The sequence below is a fragment of the Sardina pilchardus genome, chromosome 6 (genome assembly GCF_963854185.1).
Source record: "Sardina pilchardus chromosome 6, fSarPil1.1, whole genome shotgun sequence".
Classification (NCBI taxonomy): domain Eukaryota; kingdom Metazoa; phylum Chordata; class Actinopteri; order Clupeiformes; family Clupeidae; genus Sardina; species Sardina pilchardus.
Genome location: NC_084999.1, coordinates 6641991 through 6661615, shown reverse-complemented (window position 1 = coordinate 6661615; position 19625 = coordinate 6641991). Strand labels below are relative to the sequence as shown.

At 41.8% G+C, this 19625-nt stretch overlaps 2 protein-coding genes across 2 annotated transcripts; both read left to right on the top strand.

The window, feature by feature from the left end:
- Positions 1-2127: 2127 nt before the first annotated feature.
- On the top strand, positions 2128-8241 carry rwdd1 (RWD domain containing 1). Its single transcript, XM_062538231.1, has 7 exons — positions 2128-2296; positions 2797-2862; positions 3198-3328; positions 4242-4385; positions 4719-4851; positions 6910-6972; positions 7926-8241. Exons 1-7 carry the CDS (start codon positions 2224-2226, stop codon positions 8036-8038), a joined length of 723 nt encoding a protein of 240 aa, XP_062394215.1. The 5' UTR covers positions 2128-2223; the 3' UTR covers positions 8039-8241.
- Positions 8242-10312: 2071 nt separating this feature from the next.
- On the top strand, positions 10313-15629 carry LOC134082275 (C-type lectin domain-containing protein 88-like; the record flags this gene model as incomplete). Its single annotated transcript, XM_062537923.1, has 6 exons — positions 10313-10466; positions 11392-11475; positions 11942-12025; positions 12214-12306; positions 15291-15433; positions 15561-15629. Coding segments are annotated over exons 1-6 (492 nt in total), but the record flags the coding sequence as incomplete, so codon positions are not given.
- Positions 15630-19625: the final 3996 nt, after the last annotated feature.

Genomic DNA, 19625 nt, shown 5'->3' with positions numbered 1-19625 from the left:
TTTGAGATATTTTTGGGCACCCCTTCTAGGATGTCTTAGGATCACCCAAGGAACATATCTACCAAATTTCATGCTTCTATCCGCCGCGTAACGATTTTTCACATAATCTCCCCTACTATAGGAGAATGGAGGTGTGCAGAGAAATGCTCAATAGCAATGTCCAGAAATCCTTACATCATGGGACCCTGTAGATGAGAGGTAACAATTGTTTGTCAGAGACTAATATATACTTATAAACACAGACAGGACTCATGGGCTAGTCATGTCATGGGCTAGCACAGGTAACACACAGTTACTATCAAATATCAAACACACAGACATAATAATAACAGCCATACATGCGGACATTACACAATGGTAGATAGAATTACATGGATCCAGAACAGTGCAATAATCAGGAAAAAATAGCACTTTCTGCAATGAAACATTAAATAACTTTTTGTCTATAGCGTATAATGGATGGTCTCACGCACTTGATGATGAAATGGTGTGTGTGTGTGTGTGTGTGTGTGTGTGTGTGTGTGTGTGTGTGTGTGTGTATGTGTGTGGTGGGGGGATGAAATGGTGTGTGTGTGTGTGTGTATTAATAATTATTATTAATAACAATAATATATTATTTGTAACAAATACCACTATCATATCAACATCCCACTATTTGTATAATAAAAAAAGATGTTACACAAATACGTGCATATTGTTTGTGGATTATTGGGTGCACCAGTAAACCAATATGGGTTTTGCAACCAGAGAAAAAAGATTTGTGTGCTGTAAAGAATGGGGCTTGATGCTAGAAAAAAGATTTGTGTGCTGTAAAGAATGGGGCTTGATGCTCCGGTGCCCTGTTCAGACTCGTCCTGAATGTTTGCAGAGGCTACATCTGGCTCCCACCTCTGACTCATGCAAAGGGGCCTAATCACCACACCCATAATTTCATTATATGATTCTCTCTCTCTCTCTCTCTCTCTCTCTCTCTCTCTCTCTCTCTCTCTCTCTCTCTCTCTCTCTCTCTCTCTCTCTCTCTCTCTCTCTCTCTCTCTCTGCCCGTCTGTCTATGTAGGTGATGTTTACAGTATGTTGTGTTGTTGTGTCTCTCTACTGGCTTTCTCTAACTCTACCGTAGGCCTATAGGTAACCAGCCATATAGGGAAAACTACAATCTACTGTAAATGACCCAGTTGTCCTCTGTAGGTGTGTGCAGTGTGCACGGTATTTCACCAATAACCTAGTCAGAAACAATTGGTTTGCAGTAGCCTACTGTTTATCATTGGAGCCAAAGCACAAAGCACACAAATTCATGTAGCTTCATGAAAAATGCAGGAAGTTGATGTGAGGTGTTGGCCTCCCTATATATATGTGGCATATAGCCTACACACACGCACGCACGCACGCACGCACGCACGCACGCACGCACGCACGCACGCACGCACGCACGCACGCACACACACACACACACACACACACACACACACACACACACACACACACACACACACACACACACACACACACACACACACACACAAACACAAACAAACAAAATGTAAATGTAAATATTAATGACATCTAAGTAGTTTCTCATATGTTCAATAAGGAACTGAATTCTTACCCTTGAGTAGGCCTAGGCCTAATTCTGACTGTCAAGGCTCAATGGCAAGAGGACTGCAGCAATGATGAATGAATCAGATTGTTCAGATTGTTGAAGTCACTGAGTCGGTAATCGAGGCAAATGTAAATAAGAGGTTATGAGGAATATATTGAGAATAATCTGAGTTAAACACAAGGATGTGGTAATTTATGGCTCATCTTGGAAATTTTGGGAAATTATCTAGCCTACCATGGAAGTGTGAGCCATGTGGCACCCACAGTAAAACACAAGTCTACCACTTTAAATTCAAAGGACATGCATCACGTGGTTACATCAAGGCGAAACAATCAACTTCAGAAATGTCATGCAGTTGTAAATTTGACTTTTTTTTGTTTTGTCTAGAACCTTACTTTTAAAAATACAATAATAGTCATGTGGATGAGGGAGTCTCAACTGAACATCATGTACAATTTATAACGGAATGAAACACTCCGGCCGCCACTGAGCTGCTGTAGGCTGTTGCAGGCAAAGCCAATCGAATACCACATCTAATCGATCTCAGAAGGCCTCAGTGGGGAAGACTCATTTGTGGATTGTAACGTGGTCAGTCCTAAATAGATGGACAGGAGTGATAGAAAATGACAGACTACGGAGAGGAGCAGAGGAATGAGTTGGAAGCAATAGAGTCCATTTACCCAGACTCTTACACAGGTAAACATAATATCAAAGAAAGAAGCAAACCACTGCATGGGCTAGTTAGCACTGCCAGCTAACGTACCCGAGGTGCACAGGATGAGAATGGCTATCAGTAGATAGCTACCTATCTAGCCAGTTCCTCTCAAATAGCAACTACAGAAACAGAACACTTAAGTTAAACACTCTCTAACAAACATAATTCAGCTAAATACGTAACCTTGTTTAGCTACAGTATTAGCAAATTTACGCGAGACTCCTCTTGTCTTGTTATCAAGCATGCTGCTAACATTTACATTGATATAGTTCGGGAAAGTGAGAGACACTGTTTTTCGACTGTTTATTCCGAGATCTGCCGTGTCATGTGAATGCATAGACCTAAAAGTGTGAATGTTGTCTACGAGGGCAGTTGCAACTGACGAAAATACCCCACCCAATCCCTTACACCAACTTGATCCTGTAATTGTGCGTGCACACTAGCCTGACGTTTTGTTTTATTCTGCTTCACTTCTGTGTAGTTCTGTCAGAGAATCCAGCAAGCTTCACCATCACAGTCACTTCAGAAGCAGGAGAAAATGACGAAAGTAAGTATCTATTTCTTGCTCGTTATTTTTTTCTGTTTTGTTTTGTTTGTTTTTTGTGTGTATTTTTATAGATTTGAAGGACAGGCCAATATCTCCTTATGTTGTCCAGGCTGTTGCCTGTCTAGCAGACTTTGTTTATGAAGATCAAAAGCACACAGTTCAGTTGCAGAATTTTATAACAAAGTTTAAGCTAACTTAAGCCCAGACTTTTTGTTAGCATATTGTGGTTTTTTTTTTCTTCTTCTTCTTTTTTTCCCCCAGTGTGTTGGTTTGTCTGAGAGCATCTGATGTGATCTTGGTGTGAGGTAATGTGAATGTGTCTTGTGCTTCACCAGCGGTGGAAGTGACATTAAAGTTCACTTATGTGGAGAAATATCCGGATGAGCCTCCCCTCTGGGAGATCCACGCACAGGAGAACCTGGAGGATTCGGACGCAGAGGAAGTCCTCAGTTTACTACAACAGCAGGTCTCTCTCTCTCTCTCTCTCTCTCTCTCTCTCTCTCTCTCTCTCTCTCTCTCTCTCTCTCTCTCTCTCTCTCTCTCTCGTTCTTTCTTTCTTTCTGGCATGAATCATTCTCGTTCTTTCTTTCTTTCTGGCATGAAACGTAATTATTGGCAAAGTTACAGGTATACCATAGCCTGGGTTTCCCATACTGCCTTGCGCGGTGATTTCTTTCACGCTGCTAAGGCAGTCTGGAAACTAACGCCCCCATGTTCGCCTGATGTCGGAGGCCAATCACAGAACAGGGGAGAAAGCAAGACCATGAAGAGCTATGCAGAGACGCATTTGATTGACATCCGTGGCGCCCAATGAACGGATCTGGGCATTTTTTCAAATACGAGAAAATGAACGTCTGGTTGCCAGACCACGTCTCATTTGAGAAGTGGGAGGCGTTAGCCAGGCTAGGTATACCATGTTAATAATCAACTTTATATTAATATTGGTATAAAGACAAAACATTGAATAATGAAAGGAAAAAGTAAATAAAAGGGTAAATGGTAATGGTGTGCCCCCTCTCCTCGCTGTGCTCAATCATCTTTTTATGTTAATCTTGGTTGAAGTGCGATAGAATTGTAGCATTGGCTGTGTACAACTAAATGGTTGTCACTGACAGCAGTCTCTAACAGCTAACAGCAACTAATGCATTCTTATGTAGTGTTTTGGAATGTCATCTCTGCTTCTATGCCATATTTCCTGGTAACCATGCACATCTGTCTGTTTGAATTCATTGGTTCTGTGCCTAACAAGATTTCAGCATTCCAGCAACCATTTGCTGCGTTGCGTCGTCATCTACTGTACACCATATCCATGGTTTACTTGATCTTGTTCACCTTCATGAATTACTTTGTAAACGTTTTGTGTTGTCTTTGTGTTGCAGGCAGAGGAGAACCTTGGGATGGTGATGATATTCACATTAGTCACTGCTGTGCAGGAGAAACTCAATGAAATCGTGGACCAGATCAAGAGCAGGGAAGAGGAGGCCAGGCTGCAGGCGGAGAAGGAGTTAGAGGAAGCTGAGAAGGTTCGAACAAAATCAAAGATGGAACATGTTTTTTGATGGGTCTGTGAAATGTCAAAGGACAGATGTCCACACGCCTTGTTTGGCAATTATAAGTCATTAAGGAAAGCTTTTGGGTGTCCTGTGGGAAAGATTGCAAATGTATCTATTTCAGGGGCCGGTTGCACAAAACACCTTAGTTGTTTGTCAGCCTGACCTTCATTTCTGTTAACTCCCCCAAAAAGCACACACTTCTTGCCCTTTGTGTGATGGCTCGGGTTGGTGTTGCACTGGTGTTGCTGATGTGCGTGTGTGTGTCTGTGTGTCTGTATGTCTGTGGGCGTGTGCGCTCAATAGAAAGCCTTCCAGGGTACAGTGGTGACCATCGAGAACTTCCTGTCGTGGAAGGCAGGCTTTGAGCAAGACATGGCGGAGATCAGGAAGAAGAGACAGAAAGAGGAAGAGCAGACGGGGAAGAACAAACTCACAGGTAACTGATCTTAAGGAAGCATCACCAGGTAACTGTAATCGTAGAGAAACCTCACCAGGTAACTCTAATCTAGGGAAACATCACCAGAGGGGTATTTCACAAAACCTACAGTAGATAAGGGATTAAGCTGGGATTTCTTTGGTTAGTTTGGATGCATTTAGCCTTGACTCGGTTTTACAGAAGAGATGGCACTTAAATTGCCATGAGAATTCATTCTCTGCACCTACTGTAGCCTGGTCCTGACCAGGCTAACAGCCAAGCTTAGTTCATTCTAATGGTAATTATATTATCTGATGACAAAATAAAGATCTATATACCTGTATAGTGATACTTTGTGCATCTTTGCAGTGGCAAGCGCTTTCTTAATGACGTTGCGTTGCCAAAACCAGGAAGCACTCAACCATCGGTAAAATACGTAAATTGCATTCAGTTGGTCTCACCTACTCCCGCTATGTTACAGAAATAGTCATGATTCCCCATTCAAAAAAGTAAAACTTTACTTCACTGTTAGTCTATATCTAAAGCGGTTGTTCACTTTGTGTGAATGATGCTATTTTCCACGTCTTTTTTATTCCAACAGTGAGTTATTTGAGGGAGAAATGAGAATGCGCACATATCCTGAATTACTTACACCTGGCTTGACATACAGTAGCCGCTCCTATTCATCCTGGATTGGCGTTAGTGGAACGAGTTGAGCAGGGATGACCAAACAACGCTATGTCAAGCCTTGCTTTAGCCCTTATCTTGGATGTCTTAATTCTGCTTTTGTGAAACACCCCTCAGGGGCCTATTTCACAAAACCAGAGTAAGTAGATCCAAGATAAGTGACATCACACGCGGTTGACCAAGCCTGGTCAAAGTAAACATGCTAAATACGTTTCACTAATGCTGAGCGCAGATGAGTTGAGGCGGCTAGGTCAAGCCAGTGGTAAGTTATTCGGTATGTGTGCGCGTTCTCGTTTCTCCCCCAAATAACTCACGGTTGGAATAAAAAAGACGCGAAAAATAGCGTCTTGCACACAAAGTAAACATCCGCTTTTGATATAGACTAACAACGAGGTAAAGTTTTACTTTTTTGGATGGGGAATCATGATTATTTCTGTTACATAGCGTGAGTAGGTGTGGCAGACCAACTGAATGCAAATGTACGTATGTACCCACGTGTGAGAGCTTCCTTGTCTCGGCACGCAACGTCATTAGGAAAGCGCTTGCCACCGCAAAGATGCACAAAGTATGACAATATATATCTTTATTTAGTCTTAAAACCGAATTAGTTGAAAACTCGAAAACTGTCCCCTCCACTTCCAATCAGTAGGCTATTCATCAAACGTCGGTCAAAAAAGACGCAAACAACGATTTTGTTATTAATTATAAGGCCACCATAATTTAAATGATATCTATATGGTATTGGGCAGACATTCTGTTGTGTTTTGCGAGTAAATGCAAGTAGCAAATAGTATATTAAATGGAATACAGCTGTTTCAAAAATCGCATGCAGGTCTTATTTGAATGACAGCTAGCAGAACCAATCAGATAATGTAATTACCATTAGAATTAACTTAGCTTGGCTGTTAGCCTGGTCGGGAGCAGGCTAGCTTCCAAGTATAAATTCCCATGGCAACTTATGTAGCATCTCTTTTGTGAAACCGAGTCAAGGGTAAATTCATCCAGGATAACCCAGTAAGCCTGTCTAAATCCCCTATCTTGGTTTTGTGAAATACCCCCCAGGTAACTATAATCTTAGGGAAACATCACCAGAAAAACATCTTCACTGTATTTGTTCATTAATTGAACAGTTTCAGTCTGACTTGATATTTTGCTGTGCATTATATTTATTACGTTAATGTGAAGTCCCTTTTAATTAGACTTATTACAAGCACATTCAGTTTTTGGACATTGTATCATGACATCAACATCACGTGGCTAAATGTTCATTGTTTTTATTTTGTGCATGATAGCATTTGTGTGAATTTGAAGGTGTTTAAAAAAAAAAAAAAAAAAAATCTCCCAATAACCGTTTATTTGTATGTACTGTGTGTATGTGTTTATCACCAACAGGAAAACAGTTATTTGAAACAGACCACAATCTCGACACGTCAGATATCCAGTTTCTGGAGGACGGTATGGAATCCCACCTTGTGTTGAATAATTAACTAGCCACATGTCCTGCTGCTGTTGTGTAGTGAGCGTCTAGTCAGCGTGCGTAACACACCGGGTGCCTCTCAACATCTCTCCTCGGTCCTCTACGCTCGGTCCTCCAGGCTCGCTCCCACTGCTGCTGTTGTGTAGTGAACGTCTAGTCAGCCAGCGTGCGTAACACACCGGGTGCCTCTCAACATCTCTCCTCGGTCCTCGACACTCGGTCCTCCAGGCTCGCTCCCGCTGATCTATAACTATCACTGGATAGACACTAACCCATTGTCGCCGCCCCATCATTCTTTATGTAGATCAGTGAGGACGAGGACCGAGGAAGGAAGGGAGGATGTATAAAAGACGAATGAGAGGCACCCATAGTCTAGCACTACTTACAACTTGCTGATCCTTGACTTACCACCACCTGTTGAGGTGTCCACGACCATGGCAACCTCGACAGGGGCAAGAAGGAGGCGGTCATTCCCAGCCGCGTTCCCACTGCGGACAATTCGCTACTTGCACTAAAGGCTCTAATACGCTCGTTTGTTTTCCGGCGAAGCCAGGTGTGTTTGAACCTGCCACTATTGCTAATGCACTTGCATTGTATTTGGGTGTTGCTCACTAGGTGCAACACCCAACCCTAACACTAATTACATTAGCAATAGTGGCAGGTTCAAACACACCCGGCTTCCCTGGAAAACATACAGTATGAGCGTATTCTTACAGCACTCTTTACCTTTTTAGAATTTTCCTTATTGTTTTTCATTCTTCATTTTTCAGTATTCTTGCTGCACTCTACCTTTTTAAAATGTTCCTACAGCAATTGTTGTTAGAATTGCTTTAAAAAGCTTAAAATGTTTACTGTGCTGTAAGTGACTTTGGTTAAAAAGCGTCAGCCAAATGTAATGTAATGTAACACTACTCTCTATGCTCCTATTCAGCTGGGAACAGCGTGGAGGTGGACGAGTCCCTCTTCCAGGACATCGACGATTTGGACCTGGACGAAGACGACCCGGACTTTGACCCGTTAGCGCTCGGCAGCGATGAGGACTGAAGTGACGTATTCCGCGTGAAAGGTGCAGACTGATGGGCAACGCACCGCAAAGCACCGCTGCCTGTCAGCCGCTTCCCTGTACGAAACACAGACTGTCTCCGCAATCAAGCTGTAATCTGTGATGATGCCGTATCGGGGTGTTTCTGTGCAACTCTCCCCTGTTGTGATTTCTACGCCTATGCCATTAAAGTCGTCAGCCGTTACCCCTGCCTCTCTCTCCACTGGATTACTGTGCGTTCACACCAAGAGCTTCAAAAGCTTCAAGAGCGCCGGAAATCATTCATTTCCTATGGAGAGTCGGCGTTACCGGCTTCAAAAGCGTTCCGGGCGTGAGCGTGGCTTCATGAGCTTCACGGGCGTCAAAATAAAGTTGAGCCTCAGTTAACTTTATGGTAATTAGCTGTGACACGGTTCGGCGTCAACCAATTAGAATGTCAAACTCGGAGGATTGCTGCTTGTGGTTGGTTCGAATGTTTCACGTCTTGGCTTTGAAGCTTTCAACGCTGAACTGAGTTGAGCGTCGGGCTATGAGCTTCACCAGCGATTTTGACTCTTTTGACGGTTTCGGTGTGAATGCACAGTTATAGCAGCATGTGGCATTATTAACAGAAGAAGCAGCAACGATGCACCCCTATTATGATTAATATAGCTGACAGGAGTAACTGCCTTAAACAAAACAATTTTTAAGTATCTACTCTCTACAATTTGCTCTCCGGTCACCTCTTGAAGCAGCTTTGTTGTCGTGGATCTAAACAGAAATAAACTGAATGGAAAACCAGTTACAAAATACAAGTACATCATAATGCCCACTCTAATAGAGCTCACTGCTCTGGGTTAGTGTGTGATTCACCTCGCTGTGTGTTCACTGTGTGCCGTGCGTGTTCACTAATTCGGTTAAATTGGGTTAAATGCAGAGAACGAATTTCCCTCACGGGATCAAAAAAGGATATACATATACTATACTATACTATATATACTATACTAATAGCGTGTACATCATACTGCCTGGGTAGGGCAGTGTTGATATCCATGTTGGCTTGTGCAGTAAATGCATTCTCCCCAGAGACCCAGTAAGGCCATTATAGGCACCACAAGATGTAGCTTCTGCCAGGGCTGATCAGATCATCTTGTTTAGTGTGATCAAAGATCATTAAGGGCGGAGCAAGATACTTCGTCGTAGTTCATGTCTATGGGCGCAAAACGGGGATCACTTCCTCTGCATAAAGGGGTGTGTCATGCCCATAAACTTCAATGGAAAAGTTGTTGCCTCTGCTCTGCATAAAGGGTTTTTTTTTTTACCACCCCCTCTTGCGATTCTGGTTCCAGGAAGTGGCTTCTCATGAAGTATCTTGCTCCGCCCTTAATGATCTTTGGCGTGATCAGGGTTGTGCATCAGTGTCATCGGTGGGCTGGATACAGCATGTTCAGACCTCTCTGGCTGAATAATGCTGCTGCTTGTGATACTGTTGTAGTAGCACTGTGTGACCAACAGAGGGCAGAAGCAAGTTGCCAAGACAAAAACCCATCACAGCCGACTTTACATCTGATAGAGAGCAAAAGTCATCAGAGCAGGGGGGTAATTCCACCAACCTCGCTAAAGAAGGCCGCGCTTAACAGAAAGAGCGTAGACTTTCGCTTGAGGCTGAAGCCGTTCCATTAACTCAAGTTAGCTGCATCTTGCCCTCGTTTATAGGTTTATAAGTTCAATTTGAACAGTTCACTCACAATAGCTGAGGAGAAGACACAGTCCAAATATGGGCATGGGTTAAAACAAGAAGTAGGTTGCCAGGTTTGTCCATAAGCAGATGTCCAAGTCAAGGCAGAAAAGAATAATAGTCACAATAAAACCCACTACAATTGATGCACACAGTGAAACAGTCACTAAATCAGAGTGCAAACTATGTTTACAAAAACACACACACACACACACACACACCACACACATAATGCACTGCACACAATAAGGCCCTAATGTCTTCGCTACTGTGGCACAACAGCTTTACCACTTTGGCAACAAGGGACCGGGTCACCTGTGACAAGTACAGTTCTGTGGAAGAGTGGGCTGATTGGGGTCAGGACATAAGGACAACACTGACATATTGATTCCACCTTGCAAGTATTGGGTCCCCTGATGTTTTTAATCTGTGTAGTGTAGTAACAATATAATTACATGTTTTCTGATTGGCAGCTAATATTTAAAGAGATAAAGGTCTAAAATTAAATTTGTCCCATTTTACCTCCCAATTTACCTTATCTCACCACCTACGACTTTGGCAAGGGACCTGTGACACGTCCAGTTCTGTGGAAGAGTGGGCTGATTGGGGTCAGGACATAAAGACAACAGTGGCATATTGATTCCACTGTGGCCCAGGTACATCACACAGCTAGGGACACGCAGACTGGGAGTGGATGCATGTAAAATCGGGTGGTGAGTGACAAGTATTCCTTTACAGGGTTCTGTGTCTTTGAAATGATGTTCAGAATATCAACATTGCTTTTCTTAATTGTTTGTTTGGTTTTTTTTTTGGTGAGGCATAGTTTTGCACAGACACATATGTGCGTGTTATTTGCTTTCCAAGATATGTGGGTCAAAAGCACTATTTTTGTGTCTGTTTCATACAGTGTCTAAGAGTGTAAAATTCTATCAACTATCTGTTTGAGGTGGACATCCCAGGTTCAGAGAGTAAAAGTCCTGCTAAGTATTTGATCCAACCATTTTGGAAACCAGCTCATCCTAATGAGCAGGCAGGTAGATCGGATAATTAGTGATATCCCCTGTGTTGAGTGCACAGGTAGAAAGAATATATGGCTGGACCCTTTGGAACCAGGAATGTCCGCCTCTGTTGACCAGAGCCATGACATTTCATCAATTGCATGTATTTTTATGACACAATTCTATATCATAAAATACATATCCGTTGCTAGGGTCATTTATCGAAAGATAAATTACACTTTAAGACATTATAGGATAATTTATATATGTTTTCATGTGTCTAAAATATTCAAATGTAATATAATGAACATAATGTAACACAATGAATTATGTTCACACATAATTCAGATGAACTCAAATGCTTCTGAAATCATTCCCAAACTGATCAAACCTTACACATTACATAAACTACATTTCCACAGATTGTAGAAATCAGAATAGACTCACCATTTTGAAGTTAATGTTCAAAGTGAAGTTAATCATTCCATGAGGCCAATTTCCAATTGTTTGTTTTCAGTCAACTCTGTCAGAGTTCTGATGAATTTCATGCCCATGGACATTGCTTTATACTGTAAACTGTATGGCGATCAAAGAAACATTGATTTGAAACATGACCTGGTATGAAAATATCCTTTTTTAGTCATGGAGAGTGTACCAGATGACAGATTCAGCTCATCAGATACAGAAAAACTTCATCATGACCCAAAACTGGTTCCTCTCAAAGGTAGGTGATGTATTTGGATTTAAATCTGATTAGAAATGCTCTGCCCTTTTAGCCCAACTAGGACACAAGGTGATTTCTAATTTCAAATCTTGCACCTTGGTAGCCTAATCCCTAAATTGTTCCATTGTGAGTTTAATTGGTGAGTTGCTGAGCAAGAGTGGTGAGAAAATGTTAAAAAAGCCATGCTTTTTTGCCACAAAGACAACTGAAGGCAACTAAGTGGTCAATCAGCAGCATCAAGCTAGTCTACCTGGTCTGCACGGTGCTTAACAGCTTATCAAAATTCCTTGGCAGTGTCTGTACACTGTGCCTGCAAGTGCAATGTGCAAGTGCTATGAATACAGCCTGTAGATGACTGTCATGTGAAACCGTTGGACAACGATCTCTCTCTCTCTCTCTCTCTCTCTCTCTCTCTCTCTCTCTCTCTCTCTCTCTCTCTCTCTCTCTCTCTCTCTCTCTCTCTCAGGCAGACAGACTGGAGTGGCATATGTCCTGTATGGCCTTTTGATCCTTCTCTTACTAATCCTACTGATGGTCACTGGAAGTAAATGTAGGCTACTGCTACACACCTGTCTCTTAGGCTACCTTCAGACTACACGGTTCCAAAATGCACTGCCACACACAACACATACATGGTCATTTGTGTTGTATTCAAAAATTTAAATATTCATAAACATATAGTTGTCCCACAGCCCTCTTGAAATTCTTTCTTGAAATTTGGCCCTGTTGTTTTCTCAGTCTCTCAGCTGAGCCAAGGTGTTGAAGAAATCAAGATCTACCTGTCTGTAGCGTCTCATAACTCTCCAATCCCAACTAAGTCTACGCAGTATGGTCAGTGCTCCAAATCCATTTGGCTACATCACATTTAGATATGTCGTATGATCTACTGTATACAGTGCCTATAGAAAGTCATCATACCCTTTTGAAATAGTTACTTTTTTTGTCTTACAGCCTGAAATCAAAACCCATTTTAAAAACAATCTTTTCCAGTTTTATTTACAAATTTAGCTGTACAACATCAAAATAATGAAAAAAAAGTCAACCGTTCTGAAAATTAATAAAAAAATAAAAACTAGAATAACAGGGTTGGGAAAGTCATCATACCCCTGACTTAATACTTTGTAGAGCTTCCTTTTGCTTTCATTACAGCCATCAATCTGTTTGGATATGTCTATTATAGCGTTGCACACCTAGATTGGGGAATAATTGACCAATCTTCCGTGCAGAATTGTAAAAATCCAGTCAAAGTCTGTAAGGAACGGCGATGGACTGCTCTCTTCAAGTCAATCCACAGATTTTCTATAGGATTTAAGTCAGGGCTCTGACTTTGCCACTCAAGGATATTCACCATCCTATACTTAAGCCACTGCTTTGTTCTTTTAGCAGTATGTTTAGGATCATTGTCGTGTTGGAAGGCGAATGACCTGCCCATCTTCAGCTGTCTAGCAGAGGGACACAGGTTTTCCTCAAGAATTTGGGTGTACTTGGCAGCATCCATTTTCCCTTCTATCCTGACCAATTGCCCAGTCCCTGCTGAAGAGAAACATCCCCACAACATAGAAAGAATTTATCCTTTTCTGATCCTGTGAGGGAAATTCATTCTCTGCATCTAACCCAATTCAACCAAAGTAGTGAACACACACAGCACACAGTGAACACACAGTGAGGTGAATCATATACCCAGAGCAGTGAGCTGCCTGCCCAACCAGCAGCGCTCGGGGAGCAGTAAGGGGTTAGGTGCCTTGCTCAAGGACACTTCAGCCGTGGACTGATCGGGGATTGAACCGGCAACCCTCCGGATACAAGCTCAAAGCCCTAACCAGTAGGCCACAGCCTTCCTCTCTCTCCTCTTCCCTTTTTTGAAGCATTGTAGAGTTGTATGGCCTTGGCCCTTGGGGACAAATGGCTTCCTCAGTCTGTCAGTTGAGCTTGGCAGTGTGCATAGTCTTGAGCTGATCATGCTCTTCTGCTTTGCGATAGTGCTGTGGAGTGGATGATAGTCATTGTCCAAAATGTAGAACAGTTTGTTCAGGGTCCTTTTTCTGATTATGAAGTGATGCACTCCAGTTCAGTGCCCACGACAGAGCCAGCTTTCCATACCGGCCTGCCCAGTCACCCAGCATCCCTCTTCTTAGCGCTTCCTCCCCAAAACAACACAGCATAGACGAGGACGCTGGCAACAACAGACTGCTAAAACATCTAGAGGAGCTTGCTGCAGACATTAAAGGACCGCAGCCTCCTCAGGAAGTACGGTCGGCTCTACCCTTTCTTGTAGAGTGCTTGGGTGTTGGCTGACCAGTCCAGTTTATTGTCCAGGTGTATCCCCAGATACTTGTAAGAGTTTATCACCTCCACACTGACTCCCTCAATGGAAACTGACTGCAGAGCAGGCTTAGACCTGCGGAAATCCACCACCATCTCCTTGATCTTAGCAGTGTTGAGTTGTAGGTTGTTATTGGCCCAATCCCAATGTCAGCCCTAAAGACTAGAACTAAGGACTCACAGACTTAATTGATTTCAGGTGCTAAGTGAGTGAGTGTGTGAGGCCACATGGGCTCAGATAGGTATTTTGGGATTGGGACAGCACACGAGATCACATGTACCTTGGCGATGTTTACTAACAAAGACGTTGCTAACATTTGCACCATGCACGTGTGTCGTGCGTGCTGTTGTTTACCTTCATTTCCGGATTTTTCTATGATCTCCGCGGTAAACGTCACAACACTTTGAACTGTGGGTAATTCCCTTAGGTTAAGTCTGCACCGATGCAGACTCACGGAAAGGGCTCGGTAAGTGTGTACTCAAACCCTCCCGCCCGTTGTAATTCGACATTGGGACAGCCCTAAACCCTTACGAATTTTGCGAGAACGCGCACCAAAGTCCTTGAGTTCGTGAGTCCGGACATTGGGATTGGGCCATTATGACCACCGCTAGCATAGCTAGCGTAGCGGTCATATAGTGATTGTCAAAGTTTTTTTTTTAAATTATTATTCTTTTTTCCCCATCATCTACTGTACACCGTAACACCGAAACACATGAAACTTGGTGGGCATGTAGCCCCAGTAGACTTTTACGGAAAAATGTAGTTTGATCCCAGGGGGCCACTACTGACTCCACCCCCGCGCTGGCCCCCCCGAAACCCAAAAAATGCAGTTTTTCCTACCAGAACCGAGGCGCGGAGGATGACGAAATGTTTATGGTATGTTGGTCTCAAGGGCCAGCATCGACTTAGCCTATAACCGGTAATTTGTGATTTGCACCCCCATGGTAAAAAATATTGCTGGTTAATAATGATACTGTCGCACTCACACATACGTACGCACACACACGCACAGATAAACACACATCCACAGATTCCGCACACACACACACACACACACTTATGCACACACACATACACAAACGCACACACACACACACACACACACACACACACACACACACATCCAAACACAGACACACAGGAGATATATGCATATAAACTGCACAAATAGGAACTACAGGACAGTTGACAAGCGTCATCGCAGAACTGAGCAGCGGTCATATTGTGTACCGCTATGCGGTACATATAGTTATAATTGTTAATATTACATAATATATTGATTATTACAGTATGTAAACAAGAAGCAGAAGTGCATATAGATTGAATGTACTGTATTGGAATGTACAGACCATACAGCTTCCTAATTTTGCATCGGTGTTGTTTATTATGTTTTCTGATATTCACCACCATGTCTCAGAATAAGGAATAGTCTCTCATTATGTGGTCTGTGCTTGGAAGTCTTTCTATGTATTTGTGTTTCTTTTCACAACAGCAAGGGGCTGTCACGATGGCTGGTCGCACTTTGAAGACCACTGCTACTACATGTCGACTGAGAAAACCAACTGGAACAGTGCACAGCAGAGATGCATTGAGCAACAGGGATACCTGTTTGTCCCTAACACTTTGATGGAGATGGTAAGAGTTCTGTGTGAACATGAGATTTTTGATTGAAACCTTTGACATGGCATCGCAAAGAAACACATGCATGTGAAAAATACAAGACTTTTTAAAGTGGCCTGTAGTTAATATACTACTTCTCCAGGCGTACATGACGGAGCTTGCAATAGACGGAGAAAAGTACTGGATTGGGATGGTGGAATATGGATATGGCAACTTTGAATCTACGACAAAGTAAGTGAATGCTACTGAAGAAAAAGTGTGAGAAGTTACGAGTAAACATAGTATGTGTCACAAGTGAGATAGTCATCTAGCAGGTGGAAGATCAGAAGAGGGCAGATTTATTGTTTGAGGAGTTTGTATGAACGTGACTTGAGATCAACTTCTGTTTTCCCTTCCTTATTCAAGCAACAACAACAAAAAAAAACTAGAAATGCAATTCCAAGGAATTACCAGTGCATGAAAATGCAAAAATGTATAGATAGATAATGTAGATATGGCTACTAAGATGTAGCTAGGGTAAACATGGTGGTTGCATAGTTTAAAGAGAGTTGATAGTGTAACTTAGCTAATGATTTCTAGCAATAATGTTAAATTGAAATGCTAACTATGTTAACAATGCTAACCAGGTTGATTATCTAACTTTGTTGATGATTTCCAGCAGTTATGCTAAAAATGCTAACTATGATAACAATGCTAACTATGCTAACAATGCTAACCTGGTTGATTAGCTAATTTGGTTGATGATTTCTAGCAGTTATGATAAAAATGCTAACTATGCTAACAATGCTAACTAGCTAACTTGCTAGTGAGGACTTTTATTTTGAAACATTTGTTGCTAGGATATCCATGGTGGCCACTACGAGGAATAAAAAAAGTTACTGCAGTATAATCATGTTGGTTGCTATAGAAACTGTCATAAACGCTTAATTTTAGTGGTTGCTATGCTGGTTGCTAGGTAGGTGGAGGTTTCATAAAGTTGACTGGGGGCATAGTTGATGATAACTGACAGTTGGAACGGTTGAACAGTTAAATAGTTGAGTAGTTTCAATGGTTAAATTATTTAGTGTGTTATTGCAGAGAGCACTTTTATTTTGAAATAATTTTGGACAGGGGAAACAGTTTAACAGGATATGTAGTCTTCAGAGAGAGATTGTATGCTTAAGGAGCACCAAGAACGATAACTATTACCATAACGATAAAAGCATCCACACTGGCCAACGCTAAGAAAATTCTCTCCTCGTGTTAGTGAATGTGATGGCTAGAATATTTTGGGTTCTGATTGGCTGTTTTTATCGTTCTCAAAATCGCTCTGAAAGTGATCAGCAACAATATCGTTCTTCATGTCGTTATCGTTATAGTTTATGTGTGAACGTTGCCATTCATATTAACGAGAGCGATATTTATTTATAGTTTTCGTTATCGTTATCGTTCTTGGTGTGAACGGGCCTTTAGGTTATGTGCACACGTAGCCGGGTATTTTTAAAACCGAATATTTCCCCCCCTCCGTTTATAAAATAATTTTATCCACATTACCTCGTTTTGGAAAAAAAAAAACCTTCCACACATAACCGAACATCTGCGTTTTCAAGGCACTCAGATCCATGCTTCTGCAGTGAACAAAGGTCGCACGTTTGACGTCAGAGCAGATTTGTTGTTGTTTTGGCGCATATTCTGACGTTCGAAACCGCAGATATCCGGTTATCTCTGGCTACACGGCAATTTATAAACGGAGAATTCGCAGATCTTCACTTTGCCCGGAATTTTTTTAAACATTCGTTTATATGCGTTGTCATGTGGATGACAGGTCCAAACGTAGACAAATACCTTCAGTTAAGCAGATACCCGGCTACATGTGTACGGGGCCTTAAAGCCAGACAAAATGACTGTTGGTCCAGGTGGCCTGGCCACCTGGCATAAGATTCTAATTGCTATCGTGATGTCATAATGGGGCAATGTTAAGTCTATGGGGAAATGTTAATAGTTTTTATTTAATAGTTTAAAAAGTGTTAAAGTTACAAAGTTGAAAAATACATTGCACATCTGTCATAAGTAAGACCTACGTAACAGTTGGAAGAACAGTACAGTGCATTTTCATGCACTGTAATATTCCTAGATATATCCTAGATATTCCTAGATATATATTCCTAGATAGATATCCTAGATAGATATTCATAGATATTTGCCTTCTCCTTCTCCAACCAGATTTTGGGATGTTGGGCAACCGGACAATTGACATGTGCGTGTTAACGGAGAGGACTGTGGCCAGCTCTATCACAAAAGACTTGGCTTACGAAGATGGAATGACGCTGATTGCACCATGTATTTCTATTACATATGTGAAGCTAAAGTAAAAGGACAATAATGTCCAGCATATCTACAGTCACATACACTGTGACATTTGTTTTAGTGTTTTAACCATTGACTGCTAACTTGCTAATGTTATGGTGGCCTATAGGCTCAAAAAGCATTCCCAATGTGTTTTGGGATTTCAATAAAAGCTTTTTAAAATAATCTACAGCATCTATTTCTCACTAGTGGTCACAAAATTCAAGCATAAAAAGCCAAACAACAATCTGACAAATAGATCTTCTTTTTGGACTCGTTTTCCGACAAATGTTTTTTTTTTTTTTTGCAACACAGCTTAATTTAGCTCGAGCCTGCCACCGACCAGGTTAGTTCTGTGGCATAAAAAATTCACATAGTTACCCAGCTGGGATTCACGTAAACCACACTAATGGAACGGAACGCTCACTAAAATTAGCGAGGCTTATCGAAATGGGCCAGGTTTGGCCTTTAGCGTGGTTGATGGAATACCCCCCAGATCAAACGATTTAGCATAAACATATCCAGATTAGCCTGGGTGCAGCCGAACTTTAGCCCGTCCTACATGATTTTCCAGAATTGTGAGGATGACATAGTCAGGCTAGATCCAGATGCCCGTGAAATCACAATTCTGATTCTTATCATTTTAAAATCTCAGCCAATAGTGATGTAGTCAGCAGCAGTTGAATGATAGGTGTTTGTCTAAAACCATAGAATATTACAAGTGCTGCTACAACTGCTAGGTAGGCTAAACAATACTTGAATCATTTTGATTTAGCTGGAGTGAGCTCCTATGGCAGGTGTGTCATGCACAGACGAGGAGAAGACCCAACAAATGCCCCCTCAGTGCCTTGACTTCACCCTTCATCTTGACGAGGATGATGATTTGCCGCATCCATATGGTTCCTAGGCCAGAGAAATGCATTGTCTAATTTATCAAAATGATCCAAGTCAAAGGCAAAATAAAAGCCTTAACTGGGTAAAAATATTTGCAACAATATATTGATAGGTCCACAACTGATAACTTTTCAATATTTGTAAGATGAATGCCTTTATCTAATTGTTTCAAGAAGCTTCTGATGTGACCTCTTTGTTGCAGGAGTTTGATTTATACCTTTTCACTTAGGCTACCCAAACAGCATAAAACTAATGCCTGGGTATTGGCTGGGCTGGGTATTGGTTTAGGCTGGGTATTGAAATGGTCCTTTTGGTAAATGGCGCCCTCTTTGGCAACCACAATTGAACTTCAATGGCTTTGCAATATTACAAGTAGGCATTATTCTAATTTAATGTAATAGGAGTAAGGACATAACAAAACTAAGTACACAAGACACTCGAATGGGGTTGCGAGGAAAGACAGTAGTTTGTGAAGCGATATCAAGAAGGATATCAAAACTGGGGCATTGCAAAATTATTTCTCTTTTGTTTTTAAACAAACATGCCGAACTGGGATATTCAGTAGCCCTACAATTCAGGCTTACAATTCAGTGTTTCCGAAAGTGAATGCTCTGTTTATGCAATCATTAGGTCTACCTGCACCTCTTGCAATGATTCGCTGGAACATGCTGTGTAAGTTTAGTGAGTCTACAGAACACAATGTAGCCTTCTTTTGCCAAAGGAACGCTAGTTATACATTGAATGAGTGCTTGTTATGCATTTGAAAATAGTAAAAAATCAGATTGTTAAAGGCTGCCTCTGCCACCAATGCCTATCTCGTAACACTTTCCAAAGTGAAACTCATTTTTGCCGCTTTAGAGAGAAGGGGGTCGCTAGACTTGTGATTCTAGTGGGTGATTCCATATTTTATTTTCCACTACATGATCCGAGATTCACGTAGAAAATCATCCTCTAGATCTCGGTTTCACAAAGCTAGAATGTTCATCTT